The sequence below is a fragment of the Scyliorhinus torazame genome, chromosome 7 (assembly GCF_047496885.1).
Source record: "Scyliorhinus torazame isolate Kashiwa2021f chromosome 7, sScyTor2.1, whole genome shotgun sequence".
Classification (NCBI taxonomy): Eukaryota; Metazoa; Chordata; class Chondrichthyes; order Carcharhiniformes; family Scyliorhinidae; genus Scyliorhinus; species Scyliorhinus torazame.
Genome location: NC_092713.1, coordinates 69,166,593 through 69,186,942, shown reverse-complemented (window position 1 = coordinate 69,186,942; position 20,350 = coordinate 69,166,593). Strand labels below are relative to the sequence as shown.

General features: G+C 44.6%; 1 protein-coding gene across 3 annotated transcripts in view; it reads left to right on the top strand.

Annotated features, from left to right (window-relative positions):
• ipo13b (importin 13b) overlaps positions 1-20,350 on the top strand; it is a 253,469-nt gene that overhangs the window by 109,241 nt on the left and 123,878 nt on the right. For all 3 annotated transcript variants that reach the window (XM_072510858.1, XM_072510859.1, XM_072510857.1), the window contains 2 exons: positions 12,554-12,720; positions 14,775-14,895. In XM_072510858.1, coding sequence (XP_072366959.1) covers positions 12,554-12,720; positions 14,775-14,895 — 288 coding nt within the window. The remainder of the gene's footprint in view (positions 1-12,553; positions 12,721-14,774; positions 14,896-20,350) is intronic.

Here is a 20,350-nt window from a genome sequence, read left to right as displayed (position 1 = left end):
TCGAACCTGGGACCTCGGCGCCGTGAGGCAACCATGCTAACCACTTGCGCCACCGTGCTGCCCACCTGTCTCCACCTTTTGAAGGTGGCGTCCCATTGTCACGGGTGCAAACCTATGGTTGTTGCAGAGGGGAGCTTTAACGGACATTTTGGTTAATCCAAAGTGCTGTAGCAATTGGTTCCACGACCGGAGTGTTGCAATCACCACTGGGCTCGGTGAGGTTTGTTCGGTGGGGATGGGAGCGCAGCCGTGGCCAGGGCCCTAAGGGAGGTCCCCATAAAGGAACTCTCCTCCATTCACAGTCACTCATCTACTGGCTTCTTTATGCACCCCTTTACCCTTTCTGCAATTGCAACCCAGTGGTAATACTGCAGATTTGGGAGGGTGAGGCATGGTTCTTGTTCTCTGCAGTGCCTTTTTGGGGATCCTGCGGTTCTTCACACACATGCACACAAACCTGGGCAGTAGGTCCATCTTGATCATCTGCACACTCCCTGCCAGGGTCCTCTGCTACCATCTCTGGTAAGCAGGCCTCCAGTCGCCTGGTTAGGATCTTGGCCTGTATTTTCGTGTCTACGTTTAGCAGTGAAATGGGTCTGTAAGACCCTTATTCTATTAGGTCTTTGTCTTTCTTGGATATCGGTGAGATTGAGGTGTGTGCTAGAGTAGGCCGCAGGGTGCCCCTCACCTGCAAGTCCGTGAATATCTCCCGCAAATGCGGGGCCAGTGCCGTCGTGAATATTTTGTAGAAGTCCGCCTGGAATCCGTCTGGTCCCAAGGCCTTCCTCGCCTGATAGACCTAATTCTCTCCATTACTTCTCCCAGTTCTAGTGGTGCTTCCAGCCCCTGTTTTGTATTCTCCTCTTTCTCCCCCCCCCCCCAATGGCCCGGAGGTGTCAATGCCTCGTTGACCTTGTCCAACTCTGCTACTAGTTTGCCTTTGTTATCTCCAAGCGGAGCTATTTCCCTCATGACTGCCTGCTTTCTCAGCAGGTGAGTCAGTAGGCGGCTGGCTTTGTCTCCGAGCTTGTACAGGGTCACCCGTGCCTGGTGGAGTTGTTACTCTGCTTTCCTCGTGGAGAACAGATCAAAGTCCATTTGTAGATTTTTCGGCTCCAGCCAGGAGTTCTACAGTTGGGGCCTCGGAGTATCACTGGTCTACCTCCAGTGTGGAGTCAAGTAACTGTTGCCTAGCCATCTTCTCGTACCTTGTAGACCATGATTTCACCCCTGATCACAGCCTTCAGCACCTCCCAGAACGTGGAGGGTGAGACATCCTCATTCTGGTTAATGTGCTCGTACTTGTCTGTGGCCTGTGATTTTTTTTTTTTGCAGAAAGCCTTGAGCGGCATGGTAGCACAGTATTTAACACTGTTGCTTCACAGCGCCAGGGACCCAGGTTTGATTCCCGTCTTGGGTCACTGTCTGTGCGGAGTCAGCAAGTTCTCCCCTTGTCTGCATGGGTTTCCTCCGGGTGCTCCGGTTTCCTCCCACACAGAAGTGCTTGTTAGGTGAATTGGACATTCTGAATTCTCCCCCAGTGCACCTGAACAGGCGTTGGAGTGTGGCGACTAGGAGATTTTCGCAGTAACCTCATTACAGTGTTAATGTAAGCCTACTTGTGACACTAATAAACATTATTATTATTTTTATCGGCCATGTCTAACCTCCATGGTGGGCATTGGGCATGGCCCGTCTTCAACCTCACATCCACGTAGTGTGGAGTGTGGTCGGAGATTACGACCGCAGAATATTCTGCCGTAACCTACCCTGGAAACACCGATTTTCCCCACTACAAAGAAGTCGATCCGTGTATATGCATTGTGTACCTGAGAGAAGAAGGAGAACTCCTTCTCACCTGGGTGGATGAACCGCCAGGGGTCCACTGCCCCCATCTGCTTCATGAATAAGTTGAGTTCTTGCGCCATATTGGAGGTCTTCCCCATTTTGGGGTTTGACCTGTTGGTCCGTGGGTCCTTTACACAGTTTAAACCCCCCCCCCGCGCGCATTCTTATGTCGTCCCAGTTGGGAGCTTATACGTTGACCATAACTACCGTCTCCCTGGGTCCATAATCAGCTTTGGTGCAGTAAATATCGGCCTCTTATTTAACAGCCTGGCCCTCGCCTCGAGCAGCCATACTTACCTTTTGGATGTGCCCCTGCATCCGGGGTTTCCTTTTGTTAGGGGGACATCCAAAATGGCCACAGTCACCGTCGCCCCCATGAGGTCGAGCGCGCTGCGCTCCAGGGTTACCCTTTCTCCAGGGCCAAGCAACATGACTGCCAACTTTGTGTACGTCATGTGGGTGAGCCCCTGCACTCCGAGGTTTCCCTTTTGATTTGGAACCCTCCAAGTAGTTGCTTGCGGTGCCTTTATGCTCAAAGTCGCCATGTGTGGCCTGTTGTAGCCAGCTTAATGCCCTTACTGTTTTCGCTCCTCTGTCTTCCCTATGGTACTTTCTCTCCTCTCCCCCCCCCCCCCCCCCCCCCCAAATGTTCCCTTCCTCCTGTTTCTTCCCCTCGTTGTTCCCTGGTTGCTGATACGTAACCCCCTTTGCCAGGCACTCTCTCCCTTTCGGGGGATGTGCCGCAGCCTCTCTCTCGCTCATGCTTCTTGGTGCTAGCTGTCCCGCTAGTGTGGTAGCCCCGTTCCCGGAGTCGGTTATGTATTCGCCCATCGCCCGCTGTCTCCCGACCTGCCGTTCTCATCCTTTCCTGCACTCTGCTGCCCTCGCTCTTTCCTTCCTCTGTTGCATCTCCCCGTCCTCCGAGTGAGGCAATGCAGTCCCTTGCAAGGTGTCCTTCGAGAAAATTAATTAAATTAGTAAATAAATAAAGTTTCTTTTCATTGTTGTCCCTGCTGCTGTTTTTCTAGCACAAATTTTTCCATGTCCACAGGGGCCGTGAAGAAGTGCTCCCTGCCTTGGAATGTGACCTAGAGTATGGCTGGTTACAAAGTTTACACCGCTCTTGTAGAGGGCTGATTTTGCCCTGTTGAACTCTGCCCAACGCTAGGCCAGTCAGCCTCAATGTCCTGATATATCCTGATGCGATGATCTGCCCAGTTACAGTTTTTCATCTGTCTCACGCAGCGCAGGATTCTTTCTTTGTCTTGATACCGGTGCATTTTTGTGATTATTGCCCTCGGTTGTCCTCGGGCCTTGGATTTTGGACGGAGCGACCGGTGGGCTCTGTCTATTTCTGGTTTTGGGAAGCTATCCTTTCCCAGCATTTGGGCCCATAATCCGTGAGGTGCCTGCCTTCGATCCACTCCGGCAAGCCCACGATCCACAGGTTTTGGCGCCTTGATCGGTTCTCCTGATCCCCTATCTTCCTCCTCAGACTCCCCTATGTCACAACCAACCTTGTTATCTCTTTCTCCAGGGTGGCAATACGGTTGCTAGGGCCTTTTGAGGCATTTTCTAGCTCCTTAATGGTGCTCTCCTGGGTTTCCAGTCGCCTCTGCGCCTTGCCTCGGGCCACCTGCATGGTCACCAAGGCTGACCACTGCCTGAATGTTTTTTTTTTTTCTGCCTCCTCTCTATGTTCTCTCAGTTCCCTTGAGAGAAACATCCTCCAACCACCCGCTAGTGATGGGGGGCTCCTTGTGCGGTGGATCGGTCCTTCTGGCTCTGGCGTGGCCTGAGTTTCATCGCCTCATGCGTCTGCAGGCTAAGCCACTTGCTTTTCCCATCTTTCGTCTCTTCCTTTCAGCTTCTCGAGTTGCTGTTGCTCAGCATCTCTGTTTGCGCTGCTGTTGGTTGAGGTGCGGGGATACTTTTTTCCCTGTATTAGTGGGCTATTTGGGGTAAAAAAGCTTATTTTCAGGTTCGTGAGGCGAGCCACCTGATGTGCGACTACTCAGCACATCCCTGTCACCAGAAGTCACCCAGTTCAAACATGGGCCTCACTGCTTTCTTGCATAGTGACTCCAAAATCAGAAAACCCTTGTTTCTGATAGACGTTTGTTTCTGGTCTACAGCTACTGACAGCTGTCTCTCTGCCTATTTGTAAGCATTCCATCTCGAGATGTAAGCTGCTAGTTTCAAAGTTAATCCCAAGCCGACTAACTGCTTCTGTGAAAAGTCTCACCGTATGCCCAAAGAAAAAGAGTATGTCCTCACATAGGTCATTCTATGGGAACGTAGCATACCTGTCCCAGATAAAGATTTCAATAAATCAATTCCACCTTTAAGCCTGTCCGGTGATCTGAAAATGATGTGGATATTTTCCCTTGTTTACCCATTGCTTCCAAACATTCCTTTTGATGTGGGTCCCACATGAATAATTTAGACACCCTATGAAGACAACTGTAGACAGGGCGGCTGTGCCGGGTCACTGTGTGTGACAAGTTTACACATTCTCCCTAGGCTGGATTCTCCGTACCCTGACAGAGAATCCATTTCCACACATGGAATCGGGACCGACGCTAGTTCCTCGATTAACAGGCCCCCGAAAAGCCGGCCCCCGAAAAGCCACCGCACCACATATCCCCCACCTGCGGCCATTGCTTGAGGCCCACATCACTATTCTCTGCCGCCGACCGGCTGAAGCCCCAAAGGCGTATTTCTAACATGGTCCCAGCCATTCGGGAAACAAGCGAGCTGTCGCCATGGTCAGGGGCGGGCCGATCGGAGGGCACTATTTCCACGGTCCAGCTCCGTGGTCTGAGTCCACCATGGAGCACGGTGCAGCCACTGGAGGCTGCCGTGCTCATGCGTGGCTTCTGACCCAGAGGTGCGGGAAGGCATATCTGCAGCTGGAGCTGGGAGCTTCACGACGGCGCTCTGCTAGCCCCCTGCAGGCCTGTGAATCTGTGGCCTTTTGACAGTTTTTCTGGCGTACAAGACCAGAGTTTTCATGACAGCGTGGGGACATAGTCCCTGAAATGGAGAATCCAGTCTCCTGTGTCTGCGTGGGTTTCATCCCCACAACCCAGAAGATGTGCAGGACAAGTGAATTGGCCAAGCTAAATTGCCTTTTTGTACCAGAACATCTGCTGGAGGGGGAGGTCACATGCACGTTCTGCTGGAGAGGACTCATGGTTTTTTTTGAAGTTGACTACAAAGGGAGGCCGATGAGTATACGGAATGAAATCTTGATTAATTGGGCAACCGCCGTTCAGTGTCCAGAAGCACGGAGGAGTTCAAGACAAACGTGGCTCACGGCTTTTTGCAGAGCTTGGAGCCTGTAATTTTCAGCATGAAAGCAGTAGTCAATTTTACTTGCAACATTCAGGGGGCAATCATGATGCAACTTCCATCGTAGCACAAGTCGTTTCCACCAGAAGTCGGAGAGGTGCAAGATTGAAGCCATTCAGGCTCAGCTTGCTGTAATCCTGGCTGCAGATAATCGTGTTCGAAGAGACAATACCGGGTTTCACAGCAGTCCAACAATCTTTCTTACAACAAATTGCCTGGATTGCAGAGGCACCATCCCAGGGGAGTGGCAGTGGATTCATGGCATAAAAACTAGCTATCTCTCTAAGAACGGCAGCATTTGTGCTCCCATCACTGCCACTCTGTCATTGCCAATACTTTTTCCTTTAGCCATTTGGCCCAGACTGCTGCTGCCCATGCTGAGATGCTGCAGTTTGATGCTCGACCTTTTGGATCCAAAGCTGCTTGAGGTCATCTCCCATGGTCATCTCCAGGCTCCTCCATGGGAATACAACCTTCCACCAGCCTGATTTCTGGGGTAAGCCTGCATAGAAGCACTAGAACGAGCACAGGCACTAAGGGACTGTATAAGAGTTGAATAGTTTACATTTGTATGCAGGAAGGCATGAATTCATTTGTAAGTTTGATTTGGAATGTTTATTTTGTGGTGCCTTTTATTTCTGCATTGTAGCACAATGATGCGATGACCAGAGACAGGGAAGTTGAGTGTTGGACTGGTGCTAAATGAGGACTTGGGGTTGCTGTCACTGGTTTCTCCCTCCAAATTGTACTTAAAGGGCTTTCCAGGTTTCTGTCGCCCTTCCTCCCTCTTCCAGCAGCTTGTCCTGCTCTTTGTGTTATCTACTCACTCTCCCATTCAGTTCTTTTCCAAGGATAAGGGCTACTAGTGCACCTATGACTGGGAGCAGTGAGTTTGAGCAGAAGCCTTGAAATCAGGAAAATGTCCGTCAACACTTGCCACACAATTCCCTGTAGACGTTCGCAGCTTGGAACAACAAAGGAAACACCAAACACATTGTTGAATTGTACCATCGACCATACCAGAAACTAACTTGTGAGCAGTTGATAAATATGATAAATAGTGTTGGTTGAGGGGGGGTGTGGGGCAGGGGTAGTGGATTTTGTCTGCTCTTTAGCACATGTTTAGCTGCCTGATGTTAAGAGAGGACAGAGGCTCGACTGTTGGGCTGCAGCATGGCAGCAGTGGCATCAAATCCGCATTGAACGCTGGCTAACATCATGATTTGCCTGCTCTGCATACTTACCACAGATATTAACACCGTGACCAATTTGGTATATGAGACAGTTCGTGGTAGAAGTGTGGATGCATGCATTGAACACCATTTGGTCCTCAATTGGCACCAGGAAAATCCAAGAACGGGCACCATCGAACTTGATTTTGCACATGTAGTGGTGTAATTAGTGGGGCTGCTTCGTTGCTGCAGTGATGTATATCTTTTTTCAAATTAATCTTGATTAAAACAACTGCATGCCTCAAGGCTCCAATTTTGGGATAGCGGTTGAGGGTCTTGACCAACTGGGTATACACGAGGACAGCATCCTGGCTACTGAAACTTTTCTAGATTAATTTAAAATCAAGTCATTCTCATTCCCCTTCGCATCAATTCTATGAAATTTAAACTTTTATTCTTGTGCTAAGTGGATTATAAATGTCTGCCTGTACATTGGCATTAATTGCTTAGTGGTTTTGAACAGGATGTAAATCCCTGCTGGTAGAGGTATTCACCTTCTGTTAATCAAATCATTTCTTTCAGTTGTCGAAATTACTTAGTCAATTCAAATGAATGCAGATACTCAAGTTAGCTCCTTTTCTTCTCTTTCCCTCAAAGCCATTGAGAAATATTCAGAGGGAAAAAGGCACAAAATTACTTTATTAAAAAAAGTTCTAAACTTTTAAGAACCTTGCAAATGAATTTTTAGTAGCAGGCTGTATGAGATACTCTCTCCTAATAATTTATGTATCTCTGTCTTCAATGTTGCAACTATCTCGGCAGAACTTCCATATTTTATGGGCGTTTGTTTTTAAAAAATGTCCTGAATAGCCTACTTCTATGCCCTTCTTCTGAGTTCTCCCAGCAGAACAAACTGGTTCTCTATACCGGCCCAAAGTTTTCCCTTTATCATTTCCAAAACCCAGTTCAATCATCTGTAACCTTTATCAACTCAGTTTAACCCTTTATCCCTATTAGACCATAAGACATAGGAGCGGAAGTAAGGCCATTCGGCCCATCGAGTCCACTCCACCATTCAATCATGGCTGATTTCAACTCCATTTACCCGCTCTCTCTCCATAGCCCTTAATTCCTCGAGAAATCAAGAATTTATCAACTTCTGTCTTAAAGACACTCAACGTCCCGGCCTCCACCGCCCTCTGTGGCAATGAATTCCACAGACCCACCACTCTCTGGCTGAAGAAATTTCTCCTCATCTCTGTTCTAAAGTGACTCCCTTTTATTCTAAGGCTGTGCCCCCGGGTCCTAGTCTCCCCTGCTAATGGAAACAACTTCCCTACATCCACCCTATCTAAGCCATTCATTATCTTGTAAGTTTCTATTAGATCTCCCCTCAACCTCCTAAACTCCAATGAATACAATCCCAGGATCCTCAGACGTTCATCGTATGTTAGGCCTACCATTCCTGGGATCATCCGTGTGAATCTCCGCTGGACCCGCTCCAGTGCCAGTATGTCCTTCCTGAGGTGAGGGGCCCAAAATTGCTCACAGTATTCTAAATGGGGCCTAACTAATGCTTTATAAAGCTTCAGAAGTACATCCCTGCTTTTATATTCCAAGCCTCTTGAGATAAATGACAACATTGCATTTGCTTTCTTAATTACGGACTCAACCTGCAAGTTTACCTTGAGAGAATCCTGGACTAGGACTCCCAAGTCCCTTTGCACTTCAGCATTATGAATTTTGTCACCGTTTAGAAAATAGTCCATGCCTCTATTCTTTTTTCCAAAGTGCAAGACCTCGCTCTTGCCCACGTTGAATTTCATCAGCCATTTCTTGGACCACTCTCCTAAACGGTCTAAATCTTTCTGCAGCCTCCCCACCTCCTCCATACTACCTGCCCCTCCACCTATCTTTGTATCATCGGCAAACTTAGCCAGAATGCCCACAGTCCCGTCATCTAGATCGTTAATATATAAAGAGAACAGCTGTGGCCCCAACACTGAACCCTGCGGGACACCACTCGTCACCGGTTGCCATTCCAAAAAAGAACCTTTTATCCCAACTCTCTGCCTTCTGCCTAACAGCCAATCGTCAATCCATGTTGGTACCTTGCCTCGAATACCATGGGCCCTTATTTTACTCAGCAGTCTCCCGTGAGGCACCTTATCAAAGGCCTTTTGGAAGTCAAGATAGATATCATCCATTGGCTCTCCTTGGTCTAACCTATTTGTTATCTCTTCAAAGAACTCTAACAGGTTTGTCAGGCACGATCTCCCTTACTAAATCCATGCTGACTTGCCCTAATCCGACCCTGCACTTCCAAGAATTTAGAAATCTCATCCTTAACTATTATCTGGTTTGGTAGCTGAATTGGTACCATAAATGAAGCAATCTTTTATTTTGTAACCTAGTGGCAATTTATAAGCAAAAGTAATTGATGCGGAAGATGTAATACTTGATGACTAAGTCTTGAATTATTTTTTTCCATGGGATGTGGGCATTGCTGGCAAGGCCAGCAGTTGTTACCCATCCCTTTTTGCCCTTGAGAAGTGGCCTTGAATCACTGCAGTCCATGTAGTGTAGGCACATGCACAGTACTTCAGGTCGGGACTACCAGGTTTTGATCCAGCGATAGTGAATGAACAGAGATTTAGTTCCAAGTCAGGATGGTGTGTGTGGCTTGGAGAGGCGCTTCCAGGTGGTGATTATGCCATGTGTCTGCTGCTCTTGTCCTTTTGGGTCGTAGAGGTTGTGGGTTTGGAAGATGCTATTGAAGGAACCTTGGTTAGTTCCTGCAGTGCATCTTCTTTACTGTACTGCTGCCGTTGTCACTGCGACGGTGGGAGGGAATGAGCCATCAAGTTGGTGGATGGTGTGCTGACCAAAACCAAAGCAGAAAAATAAAGCTCATGACAGTCACAAAAACCTTAAAGCCGAGAAGAATAAAGTACAGAGGTTGAAGTGAAAAAGGAAATTAGGAATGCAAACAAAGGATACAAAAGATATTGGCAGGTAAAATCAAAGAAAGCCCAAAGATGTTTTACCAGTACACTAAGTGCAAGAGCATAACTAAGGAAAGGGTACGGCATATCAGGGATATACATAGTAACTTGTGCACTGATGGTGAAGATGTGGGCGGGGGTCTTGGTGAGCACTGTCTTCACGAAAGAGAGGGATGATGCAAACATTCTAATTGAAGATGAGTATGTAATATTAGATACAATAAGCATAATGAGAGAGGAAGTACTGGAGGCACTGACCACCTTGAAGGTGGATAAATCACCAAGGCCATATGGATTGTATCTGCGGCTGTTCAAGGAAACCAGGGAGGAAATAGCAAATGCTCTAGGAGTAATTTCCAATCCTCACTAGATATAGATGAGGTACCAGAGGATTGGAGGTGTTTTGGGACCTTTTGATTAAATGGCTTATCTGCTGTGGTAGGATGCTGAAAAGTATGGATGAACCGGGAAGCCTTCTAGTTCATGCAGGTAGTCTCCTGACAGTGCAAATGCTGGTGGATGACACTGCAAAAGAAGCAGTAGGATTAAAAAAAATTTTTAATAGCAATAGTGACATACAGTGCAAGAATAAAGTTTGTATTAAATATTTTAACTCTATTGGACATCCTATGAATAGAAAGAATATCAACAATACAAAAGCAAAATACTGCAGATGCTGGAAATCCCCGCGCCAGTCAGATGGCACCTGTGCCACCAATAGCATAAGTTCAACTGGATGATATCAAGCCCACAAGTTTGTAGCATCTCAATTTTCTCATCTTCATTATTTCCAGTGGGAATATTGCTGCAAAGTGGCACAAGAGAAAATGTTCCCTTGTAAATGCTTTTCTGTGCACCTCCACTTCAGTCTTTAAACAATCGGCCAACTATTGGGCCCTCTATTTCTTGCCTGTAGGTATGTGCCTCCACTTTTTTAGTTTATTGTTTCTCTGACTTCTTGATACCTATTCTTGCAGCTTTTACAAAAACTGCTATTGGTTTGGGATGTCAATTGCTATTATTGTCACATTTTTCTGGTAGTTTAACCTCTTCCTTTTAAATTTCACTTGGGAGTATAATTCAATGCTCCCACCAAGAGTAAGCTTCTGGAATCCATCCTAATTTGTACGTTTAGCAACGTTAAGGGCTTGACTTTGGAAAATTGACACTTTGGAAAATTGACGGTTTCCATCTGAGCATGACTAAAATCTGTTGCAAGCTATTTGGGTCTAAATTGCACCTGTAGTAGAATTTCTTTTTAGAACTATGCAGACTCAAATGATTGAAAGAAGAATATGAGAAAGACATTTACTTGAAGAGAGCATACATTTAGTATTTTGAATCCTTGGAATTCCCTACAACAGGAGAGTTGAGAATGCTCAGTCATCGACAGAAGTTCATAGATTTTTGGATACTCTGAACTGAGGAATCTGGCTGTAGTGTGCAAAGGTGAAATTGAGATAGGAGATGAACCATGATTTTCTGAATGGTGGAGTAGGCTCAAAGGGCCAAAAGGCCCACTCCTATTTCTCGTGTTCTTGTGTCTGACAAGTTTTCTATATAAGCATAAATATTAACCATTTAAAATACAGACATCATTGGATAAACTTACATCTTGATGAGAGTTTGAGTTAATAATCTGCTCCTAGAGCTCATCAGATGTCTTCCATTTGGTTTAATCCTCCTTGTTAGGAACTAGATATAGTTTTATGTAAGGTATATTTCTATTTGTCAGTGTTAGGAACAAGATGTTTAATGTACCCTGTTTTATTTGGGTGTTAAGAAAGGTGAAACCTGGGTCTGGTTTCATTTTTGGAGTTTTTTTAGATGGAGCCAGGAAGTCTCCAGGCCCAGTTTGTATACAAGCCTTTTTAAAGCGGTTTTACCACTCTTGTAGTGAGGAGATGAGTTACCAAGGGGTTAGTAATTTAGGGAAGTTAAAACAAACACACAAAATAGAAAGAAAAACTGCTGCTGCTAAGCAATAGGGGATCAGAGAAAAGACCCACACACAGACGGGGGAGAAATGAAAAAAGCAGCATTTGATTCAGTTGATATGGTGTCTCATAGAGTGAAGATAGAAAGGTCTAACCCTCTCGCTGAAAATGATGCCAGACTGCTGAAGAAATGAAGCTAAGGAACTCCTAAGTATTGACCTAAATTTAACTTAACAGTGAATTTAGAGTGAATTTTCTCAAGGGAGATGCCAATTGTGGAAGGACATTTTAATGAATACTCAGAAGTCTATTGGAAAATAAACCTTTTTGCAACTGAGCCAACTATACTTATGGTGTGAAAATAGTGGTACCTCTTCACTGGAATGTTGGGTCTATGAAGTTACTACTGGAATGAAGTAACACAGGTTTGAATCATTATTTCTTGATGTCTGTGTTGAAACCTTTAGAATCTTTGTGTTGTCTAGTGTATTATAGTTAATGTTTCTTGTTTAATTAATGTTTTATCATTTTGTGAAAAAGTCAATAACCGATTCCTGTGAATCTGTTCAGTAAATACCCCCCATGGATTTTTGAAAAAAAAGATCTTTCAAGCCAGATTCCATTCTGGGATCTGATTGTCCAGTAATAACATCAGCTGGGATCACAATGCTTTATATCATCTATTTTCCTATGAGTACTTCTGCATGTACATCTGGGTTGAAAACTTATGTCAGGAATAGCCAGGTAAAACTCTGTGGCACACCACACAGCACACAATATGCAATATAATAGACAACTGATGTGAAAATGTTCCTTTTTAAATAGTGTGATATGTTTCCCTTGTTGCCTGTTTATTAATGGGGGAATGGATTGTAATTTAAGATATTTCGCTAGGGATTTTCTAAGTGAAAACTGGAAGGGAATCCTTTATGCTTTTCATGAAAAAGTGTGTAAAGTCTCATAGCCTCGTTTCAAAATTTAATTTTTTGAAAAGAAAATTCCATTTAAGGGGCAATTTAGCATGGCCAGTCTGCCTACTCTGCACATCTTTGGGTTGTGGGGGTGAGACCCATGCAGACACTGGGAGAATGTACAAACTTCACACGGACAAGGACCCGGGGACGGGATCGAACCTGGTTCCTCGGCGCCGTTATGCAGCAGTGCTAACCACTGTGCCACCATGCGGCCCCTTTTTTCTTATTTTAAGAGTTATTTCTTTTTTTTGTCTGATGTCTAGGATGACATAATGTCATTTGAAGCGGAGAAACAGGTGGTGTATCTACAGGTTTATCGTCCTGTTTACTTTCAACTAGTTGATGTTCTACTGCACAAGGCTCAGTTCCCCTCTGATGAAGAATATTCCTCCTGGTCTTCAGATGAAAAAGAGCAATTTAGGATATACAGGTGAGGGTGAGAAAGTAATGTATGTTTGTTTGTTAAAGAATTGTTTACAACTGAACAGTTTTTATTTGGGGATTAACTGATTTACCTCCAGCCCTTTTTATGTTGCATGTTCTTTTTGAGGCTTGCGTTTTTGTTTTAAAATTCCCCGATCATTGAATAGCTGGTGATACCACAAGGCAGGCAATAAAACGTGTTCTAATCTGGTGTATTGGACAATTGGATGTTGATTGATTTATGCTTCTGATTTTTTTAAATTCTGTGATTTCCATGATTTCACCTTTGTCATCAGAAGAAGGCCACCTTGAATATCCTTGTACATGATATAAATCTGTCTAAAATTCAAAATAAGCAAAGGAGTGTTTTTTTTTGAGCTGCTCATCAAGGTTCGGAGATCACGTTCACATTAGTGAGCAATGGAGCTGAAATATCTTGGGCTTAATCCCTAATCTCGGAGTTGGTGATCATAGTTAGGGTGATGATTACAATAGGCTACTATAATTGGTCCCACTTCTGAGGCAGTGAGAAAAATCATTTATGGTGTTTGCTTCTGGTTATTATGCAGTGATCTTTGCTAAAATTGGCATGTGGACAAGTGAGAACAGGAATGGGATTGACTGTCGTCCATTAGCTGCTGACACTATCTGTGAATGCTTAAAAATGCTAAAGATTGCTGGGGAGAAATGTTGAAGAGTTTTGAGAAGGCATAGGACTCTCCAGAAAATTGCCAATCTATTAAAGAGATTAATAAAAATAGTTGGCGTTGAGGTGGTTGTGCTGACCATCTGAGTCAGAGTTTGCAGGTTCAAATCCGGTCATAAGCATGTAATCTAGGTTTTATTTTAGTTTGGGTACTGAAATAAACAAAAAAGTGCTGCATTGCTAGAGTATGAGATGTTAAAACAAGATCCCTTCTGCCGGCTAAAGTTGATATAAGAGATTACATGGTACTATTCAAAGAAGGGTAGAAGAGTTCTGCTGGTATCATAACCAATCATTGCTCAATGAACATTACCAGGGCAAACTATCCGGTCAATTATCTTTTTGCTGTATGCAAATTATTTGCAATGTTTGCCCACATAGCAACTAGGGTTACAGTTCAAAAGTAATTAAATGGCTGTGAAGTGCTTTTGGATCTCCTGAAGATGAGAGGTGCCATAATATTCCAAGTTCCTTCTTCCTTACCTTTTCCACAATATATATGAATAAATTTCTATTTTCTATGTTAACGTGTGGTAAAATGATTTAATGCTTATTGAGTTCATCCTGATTGCAAACTTGATGAATCTGTCAAAATAGATCACATCAGGGGTTCTGCTTCCTGGGATGAGAGCTGTGGTCTGAGGAGTGATTTAAGCAGAATGGGTGGATTTGTTCTCTGGCGTATAAAGGGATGTTGTGATCTCCTTGAAATGCATACAATTCGCAGAGAGCTTGACAGGATAAATTCTGGGAAGCTGTTTCTTATGTTTGGAAAGTCCAGGAGCTGCTGTCATATTCTTAGTATAACTGGGGTGTTGACCATGTAAAACTGAGATGGGAGAATTTTTCACTCAAGAATCTTGAATCTGGAATTTTCCTAGACAGTGGTAATTGCTCAGTAAAGAGTATTTCCAAGATGGAGAGTGATGTTAGATTTTTGGATGTTAAATAAACCAATGGATATGGAAATTTGGCGAGAAAGGAGTTTGACGTGGGAGATCAAACCAGGGTCTTATTGAATGACGAAGTAGGCTCGAGGGACTGTTTGGCCTACTATTGCTCCTATTTCTTGTGTTCTTCTATCAAACTGCTCTTAAATTTCATTGCAACTTAACCTACACTTATGCTTATAGCTTTGTATGGGGTAGTGAAGAACTTGAAATGAGTATGTTTGACTTTGTATATACCTTGCGAGTAGTACTAGATAATTGACATCTGTTCAACTTCATTTGAACAGTAAAATAATTCTAATTGTTTCAAATCATAAATGGGATTTTCAGCTGTTTATTCGGTTGCAAGCATGTTATAGTTTTGCTTTAATGTTTATTTCAAATAAATGTATTTTTCCTTGGTAGGGTTGATATTTCTGATACTTTGATGTATGTATATGAGATGCTGGGAGCTGAGTTGTTAAGTAACCTGTACGACAAACTAGGAAGACTTTTAACTAACACTGAGCAATCAACCTCATGGCAGGTGAGTACTACATTGCTGCACTATTGTGCTGAGAGTTTAGGGAAAATATTTATGGTCAATTTATTATGAATATATGCTTAATTTTACAAGAGTGTCGAATATTTTTAATTGGAGTTCTGAATAAACACCATCCAGCTAAGATGCTTTTCTGATGACTATTCTATAAATCACTGAAGAAATATGCTGTCTATATTTGAGGATTTATAAGCATAGACTTGTATCCGTACGCTAGAGCATGCTCGAGAGGCTAAACTGCTTACTCCTGCTCCTAGTTCTTATGATGTGGAGATGCCGGCGTTGGACTGGGGTGAGCACAGTACGAAGTCTTACAACACCAGGTTAAAGTCCAACAGGTTTGTTTCGATGTCACTAGCTTTCGGAGCGCTGCTCCTTCCTCAGGTGAATGAAGAGGTATGTTCCAGAAACACATATATAGACAAATTCAAAGATGCCAAACAATGCTTCGAATGCGACCATTCGCAGGTGATTAAATCTTTACAGATCCAGAGATGGGGTAACCCCAGGTTAAAGAGGTGTGAATTGTATCAAGCCAGGACAGTTGGTAGGATTTCGCAGGCCAGATGGTGGGGGATGAATGTAATGCGACATGAATCCCAGGTCCCGGTTGAGACCGCACTCATGTGTGCGGAACTTGGCTATAAGTTTCTGCTCAGCGATTCTGCGTTGTCGCGCGTCATGAAGGCCGCCTTGGACAACGCTTACCCGGAGATGACGAGTGATATTGTAGGCCTCGTCAAAAAGAAAAAGGAGGCATTTGTCAGGGCTAAAAGGCTGGGAACAGACGAAGCCTGTGTGGCATATAAGGAAAGTAGGAAGGAACTTAAGCAAGGAGTCAGGAGGGCTAGAAGGGGTCATGAAAAGTCATTGGCAAATAGGGTTAAGGAAAATCCCAAGGCTTTTTACACGTACATAAAAAGCAAGAGGGTAGCCAGGGAAAGGGTTGGCCCACTGAAGGATAGGCAAGGGAATCTATGTGTGGAGCCAGAGGAAATGGGCGAGGTACTAAATGAATACTTTGCATCAGTATTCACCAAAGAGAAGGAATTGGTAGATGTTGAGTCTGGAGAAGGGGGTGTAGATAGCCTGGGTCACATTGTGATCCAAAAAGACGAGGTGTTGGGTGTCTTAAAAAATATTAAGGTAGATAAGTCCCCAGGGCCTGATGGGATCTACCCCAGAATACTGAAGGAGGCTGGAGAGGAAATTGCTGAGGCCTTGACAGAAATCTTTGGATCCTCGCTGTCTTCAGGGGATGTCCCGGAGGACTGGAGAATAGCCAATGTTGTTCCTCTGTTTAAGAAGGGTAGCAAGGATAATCCCGGGAACTACAGGCCGGTGAGCCTTACTTCAGTGGTAGGGAAATTACTGGAGAGAATTCTTCGAGACAGGATCTACTCCCATTTGGAAGCAAATGGACGTATTAGTGAGAGGCAGCACGGTTTTGTGAAGGGGAGGTCGTGTCTCACTAACTTGATAGAGTTTTTCGAGGAGGTCACTAAGATGATTGATGCAGGTAGGGCAGTGGATGTTGTCTACATGGACTTCAGTAAGGCCTTTGACAAGGTCCCTCATGGTAGACTAGTACAAAAGGTGAAGTCACACGGGATCAGGGGTGAGCTGGCAAGGTGGATTCAGAACTGGCTAGGCCATAGAAGGCAGAGGGTAGCAATGGAGGGATGCTTTTCTAATTGGAGGGCTGTGACCAGTGGTGTTCCACAGGGATCAGTGCTGGGACCTTTGCTGTTTGTAGTATATATAAATGATTTGGAGGAAAATGTAACTGGTCTGATTAGTAAGTTTGCAGACGACACAAAGGTTGGTGGAATTGCGGATAGCGATGAGGACTGTCTGAGGATACAGCAGGATTTAGATTGTCTGGAGACTTGGGCGGAGAGATGGCAGATGGAGTTTAATCCGGACAAATGTGAGGTAATGCATTTTGGAAGGGCTAATGCAGGTAGGGAATATACAGTAAATGGTAGAACCCTCAAGAGTATTGAAAGTCAAAGAGATCTAGGAGTACAGGTCCACAGGTCATTGAAAGGGGCAACACAGGTGGAGAAGGTAGTCAAGAAGGCATACGGCATGCTTGCCTTCATTGGACGGGGCATTGAGTATAAGAATTGGCAAGTCATGTTGCAGCTGTATAGAACCTTAGTTAGGCCACACTTGGAGTATAGTGTTCAATTCTGGTCGCCACACTACCAGAAGGATGTGGAGGCTTTAGAGAGGGTGCAGAAGAGATTTACCAGAATGTTGCCTGGTATGGAGGGCATAAGCTATGAGGAGCGATTGAATAAACTCGGTTTGTTCTCTCTGGAACGAAGGAGGTTGAGGGGCGACCTGATAGAGGTCTACAAAATTATGAGGGGCATAGACAGAGTGGATAGTCAGAGGCTTTTCCCCAGGGTAGAGGGGTCAATTACTAGGGGGCATAGGTTTAAGGTGAGAGGGGCAAGGTTTAGAGTAGATGTACGAGGCAAGTTTTTTACGCAGAGGGTAGTGGGTGCCTGGAACTCGCTACCGGAGGAGGTAGTGGAAGCAGGGACGATAGGGACATTTAAGGGGCATCTTGACAAATATATGAATAGGATGGGAATAGAAGGATACGGACCCAGGAAGTGTAGAAGATTGTAGTTTAGTCGGGCAGTATGGTCGGCGCGGGCTTGGAGGGCCGAAGGGCCTGTTCCTGTGCTGTACATTTCTTTGTTCTTTGTTGTTGTTCTTTGAGATCAGAGGCTGAATGCCCTTGACTGCTGAAGTGTCTTTACAGATCTCTGGATCTGTAAAGATTTAATCGCCTGCTAATGCTCGTATTCCAAGCATTGTCTGGCATCTTTGAATCTGTCTATATATATATATGTTTCTGGAACATACCTCTTCATTCACCTGACGAAGGAGCAGCGCTCCGAAAGATAGTGACATCGAAACAAACCTGTTGGACTTTAACCTGGTGTTGAAGACTTCTTACCTAGTTCTTATGTTCTAAGAAATAAATATTTTGTCTAATTCCACCTCCCAGTTCTTTGTCTGTAGCCCTGTAGATAACAGCACCACAAGCACATATCTGGTGTCCTTGAGTAATAAGGGGATCAGGGGTTATGGAGAAAAGGCAGGAGAATGGGGATGAGGAACATATCAGCCATGATCGAATGGCAGAGAAACTCAATGGGCCAAATGGCCTAATTCTGCTCCTACATCTTATGGTATCTCAGGTTTTCTATCGCAGCATTCACAATCATTTGAAATGGCATATATTTTGGAGCAACATTTTTTTCTCAATTTTTAAAGAGAAATTAACCATTTTAAAACGCTGTTATCAAAAATCTATGCTTTTGTATAAAATCTGTGTTTTTAATCAGTATCATGTATTCAATCGTCTTAATTTGAAGTTTTGCTGAAGTCATTTACTTGCCTGATTCTTGTTTTAAAAGCAAAAAGTGAAACTGTCTACATCAAATCTGTGGCAACAAAAATTAATGAGATCCGAGCAGTTCTAGTCTAATCCACGGTGCTATTTTTACCAGTCTTTGGCATTTAATTTACCGGGTTACTCCATGGAGAGTTGGCATGAACTTGATGGGCCAAATGACCTCCAGTGCAGTAAAGTCTGTGATTCTAAGATGAATGGCACCAAGTCTGATGAGACTCCCCACGCAATGGACTGAGTTATCACTTCAGTGACTGACTATAAAGATAGTCTGTCAGGTGTTGTTAACTTCATTTGACTTTATTACTTTTTATTAATTTTCTGGATATGGAAGTTGCTGCCAAGGTAGGCATTTATTGCCCACCCCTAGTTGCCCTTGAGGTAGTGGTGGGCCTTCTTCCTGACGCATTTCAATCCTTGTGCTGATAATACACTGTGTACTGTTAGGTACCATTAGCCCCAATGACAATGAAGAAATGGCAATATATGTTCAAGATGTGGGGGTTGCTGATATTTGAATGCAGCTGTTGCCCTGAATTTCTAGATGCTAACAGATTTGGGAGGTGCTGCTGAAGAAGCATTGTTGCTGCATCCTGTATATAGCACATGTTCTGTGTGCTGTGGGGTGGAGTTGAATGATTAAACCAGTGGCTGGGATACCCATCAAGCAGACTATTTATCGTGGATAACGACTTCAGGGAGTGCTGAGCTTAATTGTTCAAGTTTCATCCACCCAAGGAAATGGTGGATATTCCATCACGTTCTTGACTTGTGCCTTGTAGATGGTATAGAACATACAGTGCAGAAGGAGGCCATTCGGCCCATCGAGTATGCATCGCCCCACTTAAGCCCTCACTCCCACCCTATCCCCGTAACCCAATAACCCTCCTAACATTTTTGGACACAAAGGGCAATGTAGCTTGGCCAATCCACCTAACCTGCACGTGTTTGGACTGTGGGAGGAAACCGGAGCACCCGGAGGAAACCCACGCAGGCACTGGGAGAACGTGCAGACTCCGCACAGATAGTGACCCAGCGGGATATCGAACCTGGGATCCTGGCGCTGTGAAGCCACAGTGCGAGCCACTTGTGCTACCGTGCTGCCCACAGAAGCTTTGCGAAGTCCATGAAGAAACTTGCCATAGAAAACCCAGCCTCTGACCTTCTCCGGTAGCAATGACACTTATGTACCTGGTCCAGTTAAGTTTCAAGTCAATGCTGACTCCCAGGAAGTTGATGGGGTGGCGTGTGGGAGGGGGATGTGGTTGGAGTCAGCGAAGGTAATGCAATTGACTGTCGAGAAGAAGTGCTTATGCTTTTTTTTTGTTGGAATTTGCCATTGCTTGACACATCATGGAATCTCTACAGTGCAGAAGGAGGCTATTCGGCCCATTAAGTCTGCACCAACTCCCTGAAAGAGTAACCTACCTAGGCCCACTCTCCCGTAACCCCACCTAACCTGCACATCTTTGGACATGTGCAACATGATTTTTACTTTCCCTTGCAAGGCAAGACCAGGCATTGTACAGGATTCACTGCATGTGAGCATGAGCTGCTTTAAGAAACTTGTGAATAGAGCTGAACGCTGCAATCCTCAATAGCCTCCCATCTGTCTTTATGGTAAAGAGTAGGTCATTAATAAGGCTAGTTGAGCCGATGGCGTTGTCCTGAAGAACTCTTGCAATGAGGCTGAAATGACTGTCATCAAGATCTTCAGCATTACAGCTGGGGCATTGTTGGGGCCTATAGACTTCACGTTGTTCCGCACACTCGGCTATTTCACTTCAGACCACAAAAAGAATCAAATTGATTGAAAGGTGATTTTTGTGATGGTGGGGATCTCTGGAGGAGGCAGAGAAAGGATCATTACTCGACTCTTCTAGATAAAGGTGTTTGCAAATGCTTCGGCCTTGCTTTCTGAGCGTGTGTACTGGCCTCTGCCATCATACAGCATGGGGATGTTCGTTGACCATCCTCCCATTTAATTATTCATTGCCTTTTGTG